Source organism: Chiloscyllium plagiosum, unplaced genomic scaffold (genome assembly GCF_037043375.1).
Source record: "Chiloscyllium plagiosum isolate Xiang-an unplaced genomic scaffold, Cpla_swu_hap1 HiC_scaffold_23, whole genome shotgun sequence".
Classification (NCBI taxonomy): domain Eukaryota; kingdom Metazoa; phylum Chordata; class Chondrichthyes; order Orectolobiformes; family Hemiscylliidae; genus Chiloscyllium; species Chiloscyllium plagiosum.
Genome location: NW_028270161.1, coordinates 29,928,494 through 29,948,631, shown reverse-complemented (window position 1 = coordinate 29,948,631; position 20,138 = coordinate 29,928,494). Strand labels below are relative to the sequence as shown.

Below are 20,138 nucleotides of genomic sequence, written 5' to 3'. Positions count from 1 at the left end.
CTCCACAGCCAGGAGAAATGTTCTGCCCGCATTGACCCTGGTGAATCCTATAAGAATTTTGTATGCTATTTACATTCATAACCCAGAAATTTGGGGCATCAAAAATATTTCCTGACATATTGTTGTTGGCTTGCTGTAGTGTCTAATGATTATTGATCTGTACTTGATTGTGTTGATCTGTTCATTAATCCACGCAATTGTGCTTGATTGCTTATGCCTCTGGGTGCAGCTGGTGACTGACTCTACACACAGTGCCCCTGGAAAGTCATAGAGATTCCTTCAAAGGCTGCATGTCTGAAAACCCCATAAGTTCTAAGATGTTTTTAAATTCTTAAAACAAACTGTTTGGATTTAGAACCAGATCCATGTCGACATTGCTCTGCAATAAATGTGTTAACTAAGATGTACAGTAACCTGGCAAATACATAAATGAAGAGAATACACAGCATTCATGTAGTGGGTGTGGGCTGGGAAGGGCAACATAACATAACAAATATGAGGAAGAATGCATCATGCCAGGGCCCTTCGAACCTGTTTCACCATTCAATACAAGGCCTCACCTCCAATTTCCTGCCCAACTTCCCATATACCTTGTTTCTTTAATTGATCCTTAAGAAATTTTTTCACCTTGGTCTTGTGTATACTTACAAAGAAATAATCATGACCATCACAACTCTTTAGGATACAGAATTTCATATTTTCTCAATTTTGAATGAAGAGGAGGTGATTGCCTAGTGGTATTATTACTGGACTGTTAATCCAGAGATCCAGGTAATATTCTGGGGACCCGGGTTCAAATCCTGCCATGGCAGGTAGTGGTTTTTAGATTAAATGAAAATCTGGAATTAGGAGTCTAATAAAGAGCATGAAACCATTGTAGATTATCAGTTAAAAAAAAAACCCATCTGGTTTGCTAATGTTCTTCCGGGAAGGAAACTTATATCCTTACCTGGTCTGGCCTTTAAGTGACTCCCAGACTGACAACAATGTGGTTGCCCTCTAGGCAATTAGGGATGGGCAATAATTGCTGGCCTAGCCAATGATGCCCTCATCTTTGGATGAATAAAAGATATTCTCCACATCTCATTCCCAAATGACTTTCCCCTTCACCTCAAACTATGCCATTGTGTTCTAGATTCCACAATCGGGGAAGCGATCTTTGTGTGTCTATCTTGTTAAATTTTCTTTCAGAGTAAGTATAGGTCTAGTTCACTCAGCCTCTCATCATAGGATACCATTCTCATCCTAGGATCTGATCCGTGAATCTTTGCTGTATCACTTCAGAAACAGGTTTATCCATTCTTGAGTATGGAAGTCAAAATAAATCCAGTATTCTAGTTGTGACTTTACCAAAGTCCTTCACAATTGGAATAAGACTTCCTCATTCTGTATTCCAAACCATGGCATTAATGGCCAACAATCATTTGACTACCTAATAGCAGCTGCAAGCTAACTTGTTGTGCTGTTTGTACAAGTCCAACAAATTTCTCTTAACATCAACATGTAGAAATTTAACACATTTTGCAAAAAAATGCATTTCTATTCTTGCTACTAAAATGTATAACCTCTCAGTGAACTCCATCTGTAAGTACATTATTGGCCATAGTTATTCTGCCCATACCTCTTTATAGCCTCTTTATGTCTTAAAGCCTGCACTGCTATCTGGTTTCGGACTGGCAGCAAACTTAGGATCATTCCTCTCCATCTCTGTGTCTCAATATTTTCTAACCAACCCATGCAGAAATCTTGGAACAGGTGGGACTTGAATCTAATCCTCATGGCTCAGAGGTAGGGACACTACCACTATGCCACAACTGTCCCATGTCTGTGCCTAAGTCTTCACTCCAGATTTTAAATAGCAGAAGCCTTGGTGCTGAGTCTAGCAGCACTTCAATAATTACAGTCTGCCAACTTGAAGATGCACCATTTGGTGCATTTTGTTTCTGGTTACAAACCCTATGCATAATATATTACCCCAACTCCAAGAGGCCTTATTTTCTGTTCAAATCAGTGATCCATAATCAATGGCATGGGACTTTAAAGAACAAATATGTGACAATGGCACTGGGAAAAGCAGAAAACTGTATAATAAATAAACTTTATTACAAGAAAATAAACTTCATATTCAGCTAGTTTAGCTGGCTTCACTACAGCAATAGATGTTACAGTAATTTCTACCCCCTTTTCCCATTTGTTCTCTTCAAACAACACCTCCATTTTGTGCCCCATCCATTGAGTTTGATGAAAATCAAAATGAGGTAGAAAAAGACTTACATATTCTCAAAGTAATGTTAGATAAATGGTCTGCCTTTTTCTTAGCAGTGAGCTTTGCCTGTCTAGACTGTTCCATGTGATTTTCAGAGTAGTATTTAAATTAGCCAAAAAAGTCATTTTTTATGACATGGTGATTTTCTGAGCACTGAGGCAAGATCACTGCGAACATCAAAGCTAAAGGATAATACTTCAGTACTTACTGGGTAAAATATACCAGTAATCGTGTCTTTGAAATGTGCCAGTTTCAGTATTGGATCTTCATATCCCCAAAGTAATTCAGCCACTGTCCTATTCTGGAACAAAGAGGCCTTTGCCATTTTCAAAAGGATATTGACAAAACCATGAATTTGCTCAGGAAGCAAAGATTGTACAGCCTGCGAAAAATAGAAATATTTTAGCGCTCAGAACTCCAATCCACGGAATTGATATTATACTTACAGTTCTATTTACTCTCATCCATCAAATACAATTACAGTGCTTTAGAAAGAAAGAAGGAAACTATCTGATATTTGTCACCCACTTCTTCTGTCTTCTGATCGAGTCTGTAAAAGTTTCCATGTCACAGGACGTTTCCTTCACCAATTAATTCTTTTTCTTCATCAATTTTCCTCTTTTATTTCTGGGATCTGACTCTGATCTTTGTCCCCATTTGAAACTTGATGAGACTGCTTGCCTAGCATTTCCCATGATCTTTGCACACAAGCCCTTTGTATGTAGTTGAACACACAAATTGTCAACTATTTGTACAATTCTATTACTCTGAATTAAGGAAAAGCTTGTCTATCCTTCTTGTTCTTATTTTCATCATTTTGATTTTTAGAATTTATTCGGAGCAATTACATCAATTCCTAATGTCACGGAGGCAGACCTCAACCTTAGAATAATTAAGGACAAATCAAATTTTAATTCCAAAAGGTATTTTTTAAAATAAAAGAGGATTACTAATGCCATAAAAATGACTGTTGATATAAATTCAGTGAGTGCCTGGAGATACACACACACACACTGGAATAACATACCTTCAGGTGTCAAAGAAGCTTCAATGGAAGAAAATAGTTATAAATTAACTGTAACTCCTTTCATTATCTCAGCCTGTGAAAATTATATTTTTTAAAATATCAGCAAACTGGGTGAAACACACATTTCAGATTTGATTCACTATAGTATGGAAATACGCCCTTCGGCCCAACAAGTCCACATCAACCTTCCAAAGAGTAACCCATCCCCCGACCCTATATTTACCCCTAATTAATGCACCTAACACTATGGGCAATTTAGCATGGCCTCACCTGCACATCTTTGAATTGTGGGAGGAAACCCAGCAGTAACAGGGAGAAAGTACAAACTCCACAGTCACCTGAGGCGGAGAATCAAACCTGGGTCCCTGGCACTGTGAGGCAGCAGTGCTAACCACTAAGCCACTACACCACCCTAATTGCACTTGCTCCTTTTGACAGGGACAAGAGTTAACACTGAGCTTCAAACTGCTTGGTACATGTTAGTGATCTATTATTCCAGTATGCAAACAAACATGCTGTGAAGGTCACCACAGCTTTGAGAATATCCTCTAAATACCCTTGCAATACAAGCAAAGAAAGGGAAGAGACACTTTCTCCCTCCATGCTGGAAGCCAATAAGCCACTACGCCAGTCAAAAGGAAATGCAACAAAAGACTTTCAACGAACATCACAACCTAAGAATCCTGAATCCTCAGAAGAGTTTAAAGGAAGTAGGAGTCTACTTAAGAGGGAAATCAGGAGGGCAAAATGGGAACATGAGATAGCTTTGGCAAATAGAATTAAGGAGAATCCAAAGAGTTTTTACAAATACATTAAGGACAAAATGGTAACTCGGGAGAGAATCAGCGAGGCGGCCTTTGTGTGGTGCCACGGAAAATGGAGGTGGATACTAAATAAGTATTTTGCATCAGTCTTTACTGTGGAAAAGGATATGGAAGATATAGACTGTAGGGAAATAGATGGTGACATCTTGCAAAAATGTCCAGATTACAGAGGAGGGAGTGCTGGATGTCTTGAAACGGTTAAAGGTGGATAAATCCCCAGGACCTGATTAGGTATACCCGAGAACTCTGTGGGAAGCTAGAGAAGTGATTGCTGGCCTCTTGCTGAGATATTCGTATCATCGATAGTCACAGGTGAGGTGCCGGAAGACTGCAGGTTGGCTAACGTAGTGTCACTGTTTAAGAAAGGAGGTAAGGACAAGCCAGGGAGCTATAGACCAGTGAGCCTGACATCGGTGGTGAGCAAGTTGTTGGAGGGAATCCTGAGGGACAGGATGTACATGTATTTGGAAAGGCAAGGACTGATTATGGATAGTCAAAATGGCTTTGTGCATGGGAAATCATGTCTCACAAACTTGATTGAGATTTTGAAGAGGTAACAAAGAGGATTGATGAGGGCAGAGCAGTAGATGTGGTCTATATGGACTTCAGTAAGGCGCTCAACATTGGAGATTGATTAGCAAGGTTAGATCTTATGGAATACAGGAACAACTAGCCATTTGGATACAGAACTGGCTCAAAGGTAGAAGACAGAGGGCAGTGGTGGTGGGTTGTTTTTCAGACTGGAGGCCTGTGACCAGTGGAGTGTCACAAGGATCAGTGCTGGGTCCTCTACTACTTATTATCATTTACATAAATGATTTGGATGCAAGCATAAGAGTTACAGTTGGTAAGTTTGCAGATGACACCAAAATTGGAGGTGCAGTGGACAGCGAAGAGGGTTACCTCAGATTACAACAGGATCTGGACCAGAATGAGCCAATGGGCTGAGAAGTGGCAGATGGAGTTTAATTCAATAAATGTAAGGTGCTGAATTTTGGGAAAGCAAATCTTAGCAGGACTTATACATTTAATAGTAAGGTCCTAGGGAGTGTTGCTGAACAAAGAGACCTTGGAGTGCAGGTTCATAGCTCCTTGAAAGTGGAGTCGCAGGTAGATAGGATAGTGAAGAAGGTGTTTGGTATGCTTTCTTTTATTGGTCAGAATATTGAGTACAAGAGTTGGGAGGTTATGTTGCGGCTGTACAGGATATTGGTTAGGCCACTGTTGGAATATTGAGTGCATTTCTGGTTTCCTTCCTATCGGAACGATGTTGTGAAACTTAAAAGGGTTCAGAAAAGATTTACAAGGATGTTGCCAGGGTTGGAGGATTTGAGCTACAGGGAGAGGCTGAACAGGCAGGGGCTGTTTTCCCTGGAACATCGGAGGCTGAGGGGTGATCTTATAGAGGTTTACAAAATTGTGAGGGGCATGTATAGAGTAAATAGGCAAAGTCTTTTCCCTGGGGTCGGGGAGTCCAGAACTAAAGATGTAAAAGAGACCTAAGGGGCAACTTTTTCGCACAGAGGGTGGTACGTGTATGGAATGAGCTGCCAGAGGAAGTGGTGGAGACTGGTACAATTGCAACATTTAAAAGGCATTTGGATAGATATATGAATAGGAAGGGTTTGTAGGGATATGGGCCGAGTGCTGGCTGGTGGGACTAGATTGGGGTGAGATATCTGGTCGGCATGGACAGGTTGGACCAAAGGATCTGTTTCCGTGCTGTATAGCTCTATGATTCTATGACTCTAATTGCTTGACTGTCAATTATCCATTAACTGCTCATCCAAGTGACCCAGAAACTCAATTGTATATCCTCTTGTTTTTGGATTCAGTTCTGATTTCTTCTCGCATTTTGTAACTAATAAACTAATTCTTTCATTTACTCTAACAGGTCTGGTTAAATTGACTCCTTTTGAAACATAAACTCATTTGGCGTGAGAGAAAAGTATTCACAAAGGAGGGAAAATTAACCTTGGTGCGACCAGCTGAAGGGGAGGTGGTAAATAAAAACAGGGCTCAGTTCATCTTTGCTCACACAGGAGCTTGACAAATTGGGTATTCTGACTGCAACTGTAATAACTTGGGGAAACCATGCCTGGGAATTGGTCATAACACTAGCCAAGTCTTGAAAATTTTAAGAGATCATCTTAAGTTTTTCTTTTTAAAGCAAGGGAGTAATTTTGACTTCATCATCAAGTGTAAAGCAGACAATATCGATTCAACTACGTGTTATGCCTTCCTCACAGTATTGATTTCTACTGATTTTCTTCAATTACTTCAATTCCTAGTGACAAAATTAGAAGCTCGGAGTTATTTTTCCAGTTCCAGTTGCCTGCCGCTTCACCACCCTGTTCCCTGGCCAACATCTCTGTCTCAGGCTTGCTGCAGTGCTCCAGCGAAGTTCAGTACGAGCTGGGAACACAACACCTCATTTTCTACTTGGGAACCTTGCAGCCTTCCGGACTCAAAATAGAGTTCAACAATTTTAGGGCTGAATACCTGCTTCCCTCTCCTTATCCAAACCTCCACACACCAGGGCTTGTCATCACATGGGCTGCTACTACAAACAACCCATTGTCAGCCACTAATTGTCCCCATTAGAATCTATTCATTCTCCCAGGCTGACCTTCCCCCATTTCTTTTTCTGGCAAACTGTTTTCCTCTCCCCACCACTTCTCAAGCATATATACCAACCTTTTCCTCACTACAATCAATTCTGAAGAAGGGTCACTGGACCCAAAACATTAACTCTCATTCTCTCCACAGATGCTGACAGGCCCGCTGGGCTTTTCCTGCAATTTCTGATTTTGGTTCTGATTTCCAGCATCTGTAGTTCTTTGATTTTTCAATTCCCAGTGACATGAATAAAAATAAGAAGAGGGAAAGATGCTTAATGGGGAATTGAATCCGACTATTTTACACTATCATCCAAATTCAACAATTCCCCTTATAACTTCCTTAATGATTTATATTCCAGAAACCTACACTCTTCATTGTTGATCACCTTTATATCCATTCAAGGATAAGAATCATTTTGTTATGAATCTGAGGTCAGGGCTCCACAAGGTACTCAGCACATCTGTTCATTTGTTGACCCCTGAGCTCACTGACTTAAATTAGTTTCTGGTCATTCAATGTTTTGATTTCTAATTGTCTATCATTGTTTTCAAGGCCTTTCCTGTTCTACCTCTGTCATCTCCCTCAGCTCCACCACATAGATACTTATACTCCTCCAAATCTGGCATTGTATGCATTTCCAAATTAACTGATGGATACACCTTCAATGGGCCAGGCTCCAAGCTCTGGAATTCTAGCCCTACACCTCTCCATCTCTCTAGCTTGCTTTCCTTCTTTGAGACACTCTTTGAAATTTGTCCTTCTAACCAAACCTTTGGTCATCTGAGTTAATATTTCCTTATGTCATGTGGTGGTGTTCTTTCTTGTATAATATTCCTATGATGCATAGGACACATTAATTGTGCTAAAATATAAATATGTATACAAACTAATGTTATTGTTTAATTATTGTCTCTTAAAACATATTTAAAAGACAGCTCTATATGGATCTTAAACTTCGTATTGCCCTAATAAATGCAAACTACAAAATGCAAATCAAATATATTTCTTTCAATATTTCAAGATACCATCAGCTCCTAGAAATACTATGTGACTAACATGGACAAGACAACATGGACATCATCCTGGGGTTAAATTGCTGGATGATTAATCAGATGTGTGGCATTACAGCAAAAACAAGATATAAAAGTTTGAAAAGTTAATAGATCAGATTTTCAACACTTAAATTTAGTGTTATAAGTTTTCAGTCTATTCTAAGTCTTTGTGCCATTGCCTTACTTATCCACCTAATGGAAATTTTCTCTCTTTTCAGTGGAGGCTTCCAAACAGGCAAAATGCCTGAACTGTTTAATGCATATAAATATCACAACGGCCACAGATTACACATAGGTCAGTGCTTGTACTTTGTCACACAAATTTATTCTGTCCTTTTAGATTGATTGACTTGAACAAATATTTTCAACAGGTTGCTTACTGCAGCAGCAAGGTTGAGAGCTATGATTCTGTCCTCTTCTGAGCCAGCAGACATGTCAGGCTGAAATACGGCTGAATAAGGCTGTTGGTATGATATTGTATGATTATCATTTATAGTAATGTTGTCCTTTGGGAGCTGCCGTACCCTGAAAATGTAAATTAAAAAGATCAGGTAAAACAGTTAACTTTGCTTTGAACAATGAGGTGTAGAATGATAACAATTTACATTTATAAAGCCGTTTTAATGCAAGATTACTCAGATATCTCAGAACACTACAACAAAAATCAAACTGTATTCCACTCTGTACAATGACTGTATGGAATATGCATTCAAATGTAATAGGGAAAGTATATTTGTTTTGGGAAATAAAACAATTTATGTTTATATAGTTGCATTAATAGTGAATATTTGAAGGTGCTTCTTGGAGGGGAGATGGACACCAGATTAAAACAGAAAAGTTAGAGTAAATAAGTAGAAGTACAGTAGCAAAGATATATTTTGGACAATATTTTAAAGGTAGCATAGAGAGACAAAATGGTTGGAGAAGCCTGAAAGTGATAAGTGGCAAATTCCCAAAATGAAAAGGAATCATAAGAGTATCCATAAACCTCAAGAATTATCTTTGTAGTGAAGCTGTAAAGGAAAAAGAGTTATTATTAACATAGGCAAGTGAAGAATCTGGTGGTCGGATGTAAATGGACTTCTATAGCTTCTATATTTGTTTTTCATAAGATTTTGATGTGCCTTTGTGATAATACACACTGTTTAATAGTTTTTCTGTCGGGTTTATAAATTTGAGCTAACTAACAAAATTGTGCCTCTTATGGCATATGTATATCTAAGTGTCAAAGACATGTGCACTCTCACAATTTTAAGTAAAAGTGAGCTCAGTTATATCCACTCCACTTTCTCATAAACTCAGCGTCAAACGGATAAAATAGTTGGTTTGTTATAAGAATCACAAGCTTCTATTGGTTTCAATCTTAAACTATTATGGGTTAGTGTTAGTTTATAAATCTCTTTAGTAACTCAATTGACCTCTGATGGATCATTTGGAATTTCACTTAGGTCCAGAGGTCACCTATAATTATAACAGCAATCTCAGAATATGACACTCAAAAAGACCTTTGATCTCCCCGCAACCTTACCCCGACTTAATTTCTTCCCACTTCCATTCCATATTAAAGCTGATTCACTATTCCATTAAGTAGAACACTGAGGTCCATTCATTTATACTTATTAGTTATATAATTTTAATCATCAAAGATTAAATTCTTTCCACTCCCTCCCCAAGTTAAAATCGCTAAAGCAGACTGCATTTACCTAATTTGTGACCCAGATTTCACAATCACAGGATTCTACTTTGGAGGTATGATCATAGATTTTACAATGGAAGCATAAGAAATTACAGCCCAGATGTTACTTCCCCATCGTGAGAACTGCTGAAATACTGAATACTAAAGTATGTTTGATGACCCGGTGCTATTAGATGTCATGCCAGAGGTCACTTGTATGAAATGCATTCAAGGGCTTTCCATCCCCATCAATATACACAATCCTAGCAATAAACTCCATAACCATATAGAATTGCTTGCTGCTGGAATGAGCATATTAAACTTAGCCTGTTCTCTGATACAGAATGAGATGAGATTATTCCACATCAAAAGCTGCATATACATCCCTACATGAATAATGAAACAGCTAGATTTGTAAAATTAACACTGTGCTAGAGGTCTTGCTTTGCCTCAGTCAAATGTGGTGATACTATGACTTTAAGAAGTGTATTTTGTCCTAGTTATTTTAGGTTTTAGGTCAGAGATGCCAAAATGTCTACTAAACCCCATAAAGTAAACAGCTTGTGAGATCTTTAACCTGAGCGGGATTATCAGTTTTCTGAATGTTAGAAGGTCTGTGTTGTGACCTAAATCCATTACAATCTAACTAAAGAGTGGAGTCTCAATTGCAATGAAATCCTTTCAGTTGATCTTTTGTTCTGTTCACAGTAACGTCACAGAGGGTTATTTATTTAATTAGTACCAATACACAATTTTAAAATGGCAAACCTTCCTTTTGAATGACACTTAGACCTTAACTTTTTGTCAACCAACCCAGTTCTTCACAATAGTACTGTATAAATCTGCACACAAACTACATGTTTGGAAGAAGAAAATATATAATTGTGTGTGGTCAGGTGTTTTTACAGTTCAGGAAGAGATAGTTTGAAAGGTACATGCTGACATGGGAATATGAATCACTAAAATCTGATGAGAGAAAGCAGCTTTATGAAAAGTACAGATATTCACCCTGGCATTGCTGAATGTCTACTGCTCATACTTAATGCAATCACATAAACTAATCTGACCCTTGCAAAATAATAATCATTTAATGGCATTTACAAAAACAACTATTGGTTAATATTTTTTAAAAAAGGAGCAACTAACAATAGGGAAGACTTACTGCAATAATACAAGGTACCAGTGAGACCACATCTGGAGGACTGTGAGCAGTACTAATTTAAGTTACCTTACTTCAGGAAAGATAATTTTTCATTGGAGGCAGCTCAGAGAAGATTCCCTAGAATGATTGCTGGTATGGAGATATTGCCTTATGAGCAAAGGCTAAACAGTTGGCTAATTACTAGAGTTTAGAAGAATGAGAGGGGATCTCATCAAAACATATATGATTCTTAAGAGGCTTGTCAGGATAAAGGCTGAGGGGAGTTTCCCCTCATGGGAGAGGACCTGACGGCTTGGTCTCAGAATGAAGAGTTGTGAATTTGAGACTGATACGAGGAGGAATTTCTTTTCTCAAAGGATTCTGAATCTTTGGAACTCTTTGCCACACAGAGCTGAGAAGAAGGAATCCCTGTGCTATGTTTAAGGCTGAGATATATAGATTCTTGTTCAGTTGGGGAAACACATGAAGAATGTATGATCAGCCTTGATCCTATTGAATGGCAGAGCAAGCTCCAGGGGTCAAACAGCCTACTCTTGTTCCTATTTCTTACAGCATTATGGGCATTGGGTTTTGCCTAATTTGGCTTCAGGTAAATCTCATGCTCTTAATTTACATTACTGTGACTGTGTATAAAACCTTATGAATGTACATTATTACAGGATATTAACTGCTTTTAATGTTTGACCAATTTCACCTTGTAAAACACCGATTTATCAGACCTTGTTTATTTTTTATAACCTATTGAATTATCAGAAGTACATGAAATGATTCACAGGAATTTTACAAATGTAACATATGTATGTGTTACATTGATGTAACCAAACTAGAGGGTTAGGTAGTAACCGGATACCATAAGAACACTTACGAAATCTGAATTCCAAAATACTGTCATGTCCTTAAAATGTAATCCTGCATCATTTTTTGTTTCAATGAACACAAGATGTTTATTTATGTAATCATCATCATTTTTCCTCCCTTTATCTCCTGAAATCCTATTTGCATAATCCCTAAATGTCAGGGGTCTCATTGTTCATGTATGAAACCTTATGCCTAAACTGTTTGTCAATATAGGGCATCACAGTGAAACCAGATGTTATCACAAGGGATGCTTGGATAACAATTAGCATTAGGAACTCCACCCAATTTGTCCACTGCTATGATGGCATGAATTCTTTTATTGTACTGCATTCACAATTCAGGACATGCCACAGATAAAAGTGAGGGTCTTCTGTGTCACCATTTAAACATCTCAAGTCATTGAGAGAGAGAGACAGAGAAAGAGGGAGAGAGAGAGAATGCATGCATGCACAGTTGGGCATCTCAATAAATGGCGGGTTTACCTTTACTGAAAAAAATTGACAATGCCTAATTTAGATGAGCTGTACCTGTAGGTATAGGGTCCTTTTTGTTCAACCACAGGTTTAGCTCCATGGTTCATAATTTCTGATGGATTCTTCACATTGAAAAGCCAGAACTGCCTGTAGACAGGACTTCCAGTTTGTATCCAGTTTTCGTATGCAAGGGTGCCTTCTTCAAGAACACCTTCCTACTTGATTGAAAAGAAATGCTTTTATTAATATAACAATGTAAAATACCACAATATCCAGAAATAAACTCTGTTAGTTCTGAAATAATAAACTACTTCATCATCATAACAGAACTCAACACTCTCAATTTTCCAAGGTGTGCCATTGACTTGCATGAAACTTCGGAGAAAGCTGTAAATTGTGGCACTGGTCAGCAGAAGTATTGGTGAGTCTGGCTGAAGTCATAGCAGAGTGGATAGAGGACAACCAATAAATGTATTAGATTTGGACTTCCAGAAGGCATTCAACAAAGTACTTCACATAAGATTAAGTCTTAAGAGCCAACGGTGGTTAAAGTATTGGCTTGGTTAGAAAATTGGCTCATGGGAAGGAAACAGCGAGTGTGGTAAGGGTTTCTTTTTCAGGTTGGCAACCCGTGACCAGTGGGGTTCGACAGGGATCAGTTCAGGGGCTGCAACTGTTTACAATATATATAAAGTTAAATTGTGGGAAAAAAGTTGGCAAATGAGCATAAAGTGGGAAAATGTGTAGCTGTTCATTTTGGAAGGGAAATCTATTCCAAGAAACAGGAGGAGAAAGTGAGGACTGCAGATGCTGGAGATCAGAGCTGAAAATGTGTTGCTGGAAAAGCGCAGCAGGTCAGGCAGCATCCAAGGAACAGGAGAATCGACGTTTCGGGCATGAGCCCTTCTTCAGGAAACACACAAGAAACACACAAGAAACACACAAAGCTAGGACATATGCACGGCAGATAATCAGGAAGGTGAATGGAATACTGGTGCTTATTTCAAGGGGGTTGGAGTATAAGTGCAGGGAAGTCTTACGACAATGGTGTAAGGTAGTGGTGAGACCACAGTCTCTGGACTACTATGAGCAGTTTTGTTCCCCTGAAGGAAAGATATAATTTCATTGAAGGCAGTTCAGAGAAGGTTCACTAGGATGATCCCTGGTATGGAGGCATTGCCTAATGAACAAAGGCTAAACAGGTTGGGACTCTATTCACTGAAGTTTAGAAGAATGAGGGGTGATCTCATTAAAACATATTTTCAAGGGGCTTGATAGGGGAAATGTGGACAGAATGTTTCCCCTCATAGGAGAATCCAGAAATGGTATAGTCTCAGAATAAAGAGGTTATAATTTACGATTGAGACTGTAATGACACTGTGGCTTTAAGTGGTGTGTTTTATCCTGATTTATTTTACAAAGAGATTGGAGGGGTGGTGTGGGGGGGATGGATGACACATGCCGAGCAATCTATGAGAAGATAAACAACTTGTGAAACCTTGGGTGTTCTTTTGAATGGGTGTTACCAAGCTCCCACTGAACCAAGGATTTTAGGTTTAACTTTCAGCAGTTGCTGTTGGGGTCTTGAAGAAGTAAAAACTATTCTTTCTCTCTATCGGTTACAGCAAAAAGTTGGGGGTTTTCTGCCTGCTACAGGAGTTGCATGTGAGACAATCTGTGTTCTGAATTTGCCGTTTGTCAAAAGTATGTTTATGGGATATTACAATATTGTATAAGTTACTGTTTAGCAGTAAAGTAATCTGTTATTCTGTTTAGTTTTTCAATAGAGTTAAGTTATTCCAAGTTCCTCTTTCTTTTGGTGTATTTTAACTACTAAGTTGAATAAATTATATTTTGCTTAACATTGAGTAGTTTGGCAAATTGAATTGCAACTGGAATATAGCATCTCAAATTTACCTTTCAAATAAGAAAAAGGTAAGGTCTGGGCTACCTTCTTGATATACTTTGAGGGGGTCTGGTCTACTCCATAACAGACAAGAGGGAATTTCTTCTCTCAGAGGGCAAGAATCTTTGGAACACTGCCAGAGAGAACTGTGAGAACAGAACCGTTGTGTATACTTAAGACTGGGATAAATAGATTCTTGATCAGAATGAAGGGTTATCGAAAAAAGACAGGAAAGTGGATGTGAGAAATTTTGAATCTGCCATGATCTTATTGAATGGTGAAGTAGTCTCAAGGGGCCAAATGGACAACTCCTGTTCCTATTTCTTTAGGTCTTAAAGACTTCTTTCATCACACCAGTGTTGTGACAAACTGTCACTGGTTATGAGTCCAATTCTATCATCTACAAAATACTCCAGGTTAGAAGCACTGAGGTGGAATTGAGAATAACACCTGACAGTAACACTTGAACAAAAATAGAAAGTGCTGAAGAAATTCAGCAGGCCTGGCAGCACCTGGAGAGAAACACAGAGCTAAAGTTTCAGGTTCAGTGACCGTTTGTCAGAATTGAAAATAGGATCAGTTTCGTTAAAGCACTGTTTCAGTGGCCTGAAGCAGAGATGTCCATAAAAATGATCCTGAACTTCCAGTGGTTTGGCACTTCAAAACACCACCGTGTTCTCCCAGGCCTGCTGTGGTGTTTCAGTGAAGCCCAATGCAAGCAAGAATACAGCCCAATCTTCTACTTCAGCACTTTACAGCCTTCAGGATTCAACACCCAGTTTAACAATTTCAGAATGTGAACACCCTCCTTTATGTTCTTTACCCTCCTGCTTTGTATGGGTTGCTCCCAGCAATTCCTGATGAAGGGCTTATGCCCGAAATGTCGATTCTCCTGCTCCTCGGATGCTGCCTGACCTGCTGTGCTTTTCCAGCACCACACTCTCGACTTTGCTCCCGGCAAAACCAACACATTTTCAATCATTTACATTGCTCATTAGTACCCTATCCAGCATTTCCTTTTCTTTTTTGGTTTATCATCACTAACCTCTTTGTTTGCCCATCCCTTTTTTTCCTCTCTCCTGCTCTGTGGGCACCATCTCCAGGGCCTTTATTCACCACCCCCAAACCTATCCCATCATCAACATAAATACCACCTTTTCCAGCTATTTTTCTGACCAGGAGGTCACTGGACTCAAAATATTAACTATTTTTCTCTCTCTCCACAGATGCTGCCAGACTTGCTGATCTTTTTCAGTACTTCCTGTTTTTCTATCAGATTCCAGCATCTACAGTTCTTCATTTTTAATTCAGTAATACCATTTCCTCCATATCTATCTCAGCGCTGCTCCCTTCCACAACAATATCAAGGTATGTATCTCAAAATGGAATGAAGGCCTGATACTTCCTGGCTCCTGCCGTTCTTACTGTATTCTGTATACGCCATTCTCTCCTGTCAGGGGCTATGTATATTTGTGATTGGATTACCAAAATCATGGGATGCTTAAAAGTTTGACTTAGATATTTGCATATTTGAACCTATGCTAGATCTAAAATCTCTTTTTTTTCAGGAACTTATTTGCATCTCATGTCAGGTTCACTGAAGCTTAATTTCTTTTGGTCAGCATGGACGAGTTGGACCGAAGGGTCTGTTTCCGTGCTTACATCTCTATGACTCTATGACTCTAAGTCAGCAAAAAGGAAGCAAACTTTAATCTAGTTTCAAACCCTAATACCAAAAATGAGGGTAGTGGTACTAGCCAAGTGCATAACCCATTCAGCATAACAGGAATCTATCAGTATAGATACAGCACATGACTACCATCAGTATCAACATTATAATGCTTCAAAAATGTAAATGTAAAGAAAATATCCAGTACACATTTATAAGATCTTTAAGGATAAAGTAACAACATTCTTGAATAAAATAAGACTTTACCTTATTTATAGTATCTTGGATAATCTTATCGCCAATTGGGATCAGTATACCTCCAATTATCATCAAAACCAGACCAATAGCAAATCCAACACTAAGGAAAACAATTTTGTTACAGAACATTATTGCCAATTAGTTTAAGAACAGACTAATTCTTCTGTAGTGTGCAGCCAACTGTCAGTGCATAAAGAGAGCCCGAGAAGCAGGGAGTCAGTTAAAAGTCCAGCTTTTCGTCAAAGCACGAAATAACATTTGAGATCAAATCAAGTGGGAAGAACTGATAAGAAGGAACTTGATTGCTGTCAAGTTCTACCAAACAAACTTTCTACTTACATGAAACAAAGTTCAAACCACAATGTTCACATGATAAGAAATATATGCTGATGATTGGATGCATGCCCAACAGTTTCATAAAAGTTGCCTTGCTTTGTTATTTACTAAGTACAATGTGTGGCTATTTTCCTCAAGGAGTTAATGCAATCAGAGTAACTTGAAACATCACAACAAAATAGGGGACAAAGCAACATATCATGAGAAAGCTATAAGCTTGTGAAACTGACACAGATCACCAAGCGAGAATACACTCCAAACATGATCTGTCATTTTGGGTAAAAAAATACTCTGAGCACTTTTAATCCTGCCATAGACATTATAAACACAGCTGTAGCCCACATATAGGAATGCAAACAGCATGTCATCCTTAATTTGGAGATGCCGGTGTTGGACTGGGGTGTACAGAGTTAAAAATCACACCACACCAGGTTATAGTCCAACAGGTTTAATTGGAAGCACTAGCTTTCGGAGCACTGCTCCTTCATCAGGTAGTTTAGATTTGAGTGGTGCTGAAAAAGCACAGCAGTTCAGGCAGCATCCGAGGAGCAGTAAAATCGACATTTCGGGCAAAAGCCCTTCATCAGGAACACAGGGCAGTATTCCTAATGTGGGATATAAATGAATTAATGTTATTTCTGCAAGTATAAATTCTGATACAGAACAGGAATGAGAAAATACATATTCAGCAAAAAGAAAGGATATGTTAGCATGAGATGTGAATACAGAACAATGGTGGATATATGGGCAAACAGGAAAGCATCTGTTTCCCCCTTACACGGAGACACAGGAACAAACCCTAATCAAAGAGGTCAAAGTGGCCTCTGGATGGAAATAGATGCTGATAGAAGAAAAGATATGCCTAATCAATAATCTACAATAGACTGACGTCAAACACCCTTATGGGAGTCAGAGATAAGAGTTTGTCACGGACAAGACAGGATAAACAGAAGTTGTGGGATAAGTCTTAAGGAAATCTGTGACGTAAGCGAAGCAGGGAACAGACAAATGGAATAAGGAAAACATATGGGAAAAGAAACTGTATAAATTGCAAGGGTTTTTTTGGGATATACTGTGCATTTTGTCATTGCCTTACCTGGTAATTAGACAAAGCACCCACCTATAGGTGTATAAATAAAACAACGCTGTTGTTCAGATATTTGTCTCGGACTGAAATTATTAAAGTGGGTGAGCTTTTGTTCCTCACAATTGGGGGCTCGTGTCCGGGATTTTCTTTCATTACCGGGGGAGTGGCTGGCCTTGGACACTGGGAAGACGCGTCCCGTTCCCCATTGAGGAGCGGTCTCGTGTCCCGGTTTGGTCTGCTCCCTTGGGTGACTGATGTGAATCCTATAAGAGAGACATCTGAATCAGACAGTGATAGGAGCTCGATAGAAGATAAGGTGACAAAAGGAGCCAGGTAACTCTGTGCACAGACCAAAGTAAGAAAATTGACTTTTAAGTATTGCCTTGGTGGCCGGGATTGAGTTTTAGTAGTTAATAAGGGACTAACGAAGGAACTCACTATGGCTTGCGCTGTGGGTAAGGAAAAAGCCTCCGGGGAAACAAAGTAAGGAAACGGCAATGGAAATGGAGGCAGGGTCCCTTACAACATTCCTCCGGAAAGTCCTTTGGGCAGGATGTTGTGGAAATTGGCAAAATAATACTTGTACAAGGGAGAAAGATGATTAAATATTGTTGCTTTGTATGGACTAAGGATTCCATTCTTCGTCCCGCTGTCTTCTGGCCAAAGTACAGATCGGACGAAGACTGGGTTTGTGAATATCTGAGTTTATATGTCAATGTGCGAGAGAGAGAGAGAGAGAGAGTGTAAAGAGCTGTACAGCTGGTAGGAAGTTTAACCCTTTGTGATTTGGTTTGAGTGAACATTTGTTTGTTGGTGATTGAATGTTTGTGTTTTATTCCCTGGAGCTTGAGTTCCAGGACTGTTTTGAATCTGATTTTGTTATGGAAACTTAACATGATTTCTTTTAAGGTTAAGGATTCTATTGAGATTATGAAGAAAAAAAAGGAATGATAACTCCTGTTCTTTTTACAGATCATGACTGCCTTACTATCAGTTTCTAACTAATCTCTTTTATCTTTACATAACAGCGATTTATGGAGGACAGTTGAAGTTTCAGTTCAACATTAGATTGTAGTAAAAGCAAAATTCTATGGTTAATATCTGTGACCTTGGATTCAGCCATTGTTCATGCATTAGAAGCTTTTTTTAAAAAAAAACTTGAGTAGACAAGTTCTTTTAAGGCATGCTCTGATTATTTTACGACTTATAGCATTGTAATTGAGCAATGATTGGTCAGGACTATTTAAGAAAACTAATTTTGGATCTAAATTAAAGGACTAAAACTGGGTAATTACAGTGAATTGCAAAATTGGGAACTGTATGCATTTTGCATTTTAACTATTAAATACTGAAGAAATGAATCATAAGACCATAAGACCATAAGACATAGGAGTGGAAGTAAGGCCATTCGGCCCATCGAGTCCACTCCGCCATTCAATCATGGCTGATGCGCATTTCAGCTCCACTTACCAGCGTTCTCCCCGTAGCCCTTAATTCCTCTAGACAACAAGAATCTATCAATCTCGGCCTTGAAGATATTTAGTGTCCCGGCTTCCACTGCACTCCGTGGCAATGAATTCCACAGGCCCACCACTCTCTGGCTGAAGAAATGTCTCCGCATTTCTGTTCTGAAATGACCCCCTCTAATTCTAAGGCTGTGTCCACGGGTCCTAGTCTCCTCGTTTAACTGAAACAATTTCCTAGCATCCACCTTTTCCAAGCCATGTATTATTTTGTATGTCTCTATTAAGTCTCCCCTTAATCTTCTAAACTCTTCTAACGTATAAATATATTTATACGTTAGGAACAGGATTTGAAGGTTAGTCAAGCATGAATTGATGAATTGGTGTTTGAAGTTATGGGGAGCTAGAAATATTGCAATATTTCTTTAAAAAAAAGAAAAAGGGGAAAAACGTAACGACTTATCCCCTTCGGGAGGTACCCATAGGGGACAAAGAGATTAGGTTTGTAAGTGCCCCCCCTCACCAGTGGGGAGGTCAGAACATTTAAAAAGGAAATGAAGGTCCTTGTTGAGGATCCGGTGGGATTGTCTGAACAAATTGATCAATTTTTGGGGCCCAATCTGTATACCTGGGCTGAATTAATGTCTATTTTGAATATACTATTTACTGGGGAGGAAAGGGGACTTATACGAGGAACTGCCATTAAAATATGGGACAGGGAACACCCGATTGAGATGGGGATGCTGGACAGGGAGAGGTGAAGTTTCCCCTCAGAGACCCCCAGTGGGAAAACCAAAACCCGGAGCATAGAGAAGAAATGAGGGAATTGAAAGGCCTGATTCTAAAAGGAATAAGAGAGGCAGTTCCGAAGTCACAGAATTTGATTAAAGCTTTGAAATTAGACAGGAGAAAGATGAGACTCCCTCAGCTTTCTTGCAAAGATTAAGGGACTCAATGCGGAAATACTCTGGAATGAACCCTGAGGACCCAGTGGCACAGGGTCTTTTGAAAGTACATTTTGTGACAAAAGCATGGCCAGCTATACAGAGAAAGATACAGAAGATAGAAGGATGGAGCGAAAAACCATTAGATGAATTGTTGAGAGAGGCACAGAAAGTGTTTGTAAAAAGGGAGGATGAGAGACAAAAACAGAAGGTGAAAATGATGGTAGCTACGGTTGATGGGGTAATTAAGGGGAGAATGGAACCAATAGTGAGCAACCGGAGTGGCAGGAGGCAGCATGTAGGACAGAGAGGAAGAGGAAGAGGGAGAGGACAAGAGGGAACATTTGATAGAGGGTTTGAGCGACAGGGGCAGAGATGGAAGTCTCTACAGGCAGGATGCTATGATTGTGGAAAGATAGGGCATTTTAAGCGGGAGTGTCCTGATCTACAAAGGGAAGAAAAGGCAATTCCGCTTATGAATTATGATGAAGAATAGGGGTGTCAGGGGTTCCTGCC

General features: G+C 39.2%; 1 protein-coding gene across 1 annotated transcript in view; it reads right to left on the bottom strand.

The window, feature by feature from the left end:
- cd36 (CD36 molecule (CD36 blood group)) overlaps nt 1–16,032 on the bottom strand; it is a 37,013-nt gene extending 20,981 nt beyond the window's left edge. The window contains exons 1-4 of the mRNA XM_043713794.2: nt 15,802–16,032; nt 12,014–12,174; nt 8,172–8,316; nt 2,475–2,648 (exon numbers count right to left, since the gene is read on the bottom strand). Coding sequence (XP_043569729.2) covers nt 2,475–2,648; nt 8,172–8,316; nt 12,014–12,174; nt 15,802–15,921 — 600 coding nt within the window. The 5' untranslated portion in view covers nt 15,922–16,032. The remainder of the gene's footprint in view (nt 1–2,474; nt 2,649–8,171; nt 8,317–12,013; nt 12,175–15,801) is intronic.
- Nucleotides 16,033–20,138: the final 4,106 nt, after the last annotated feature.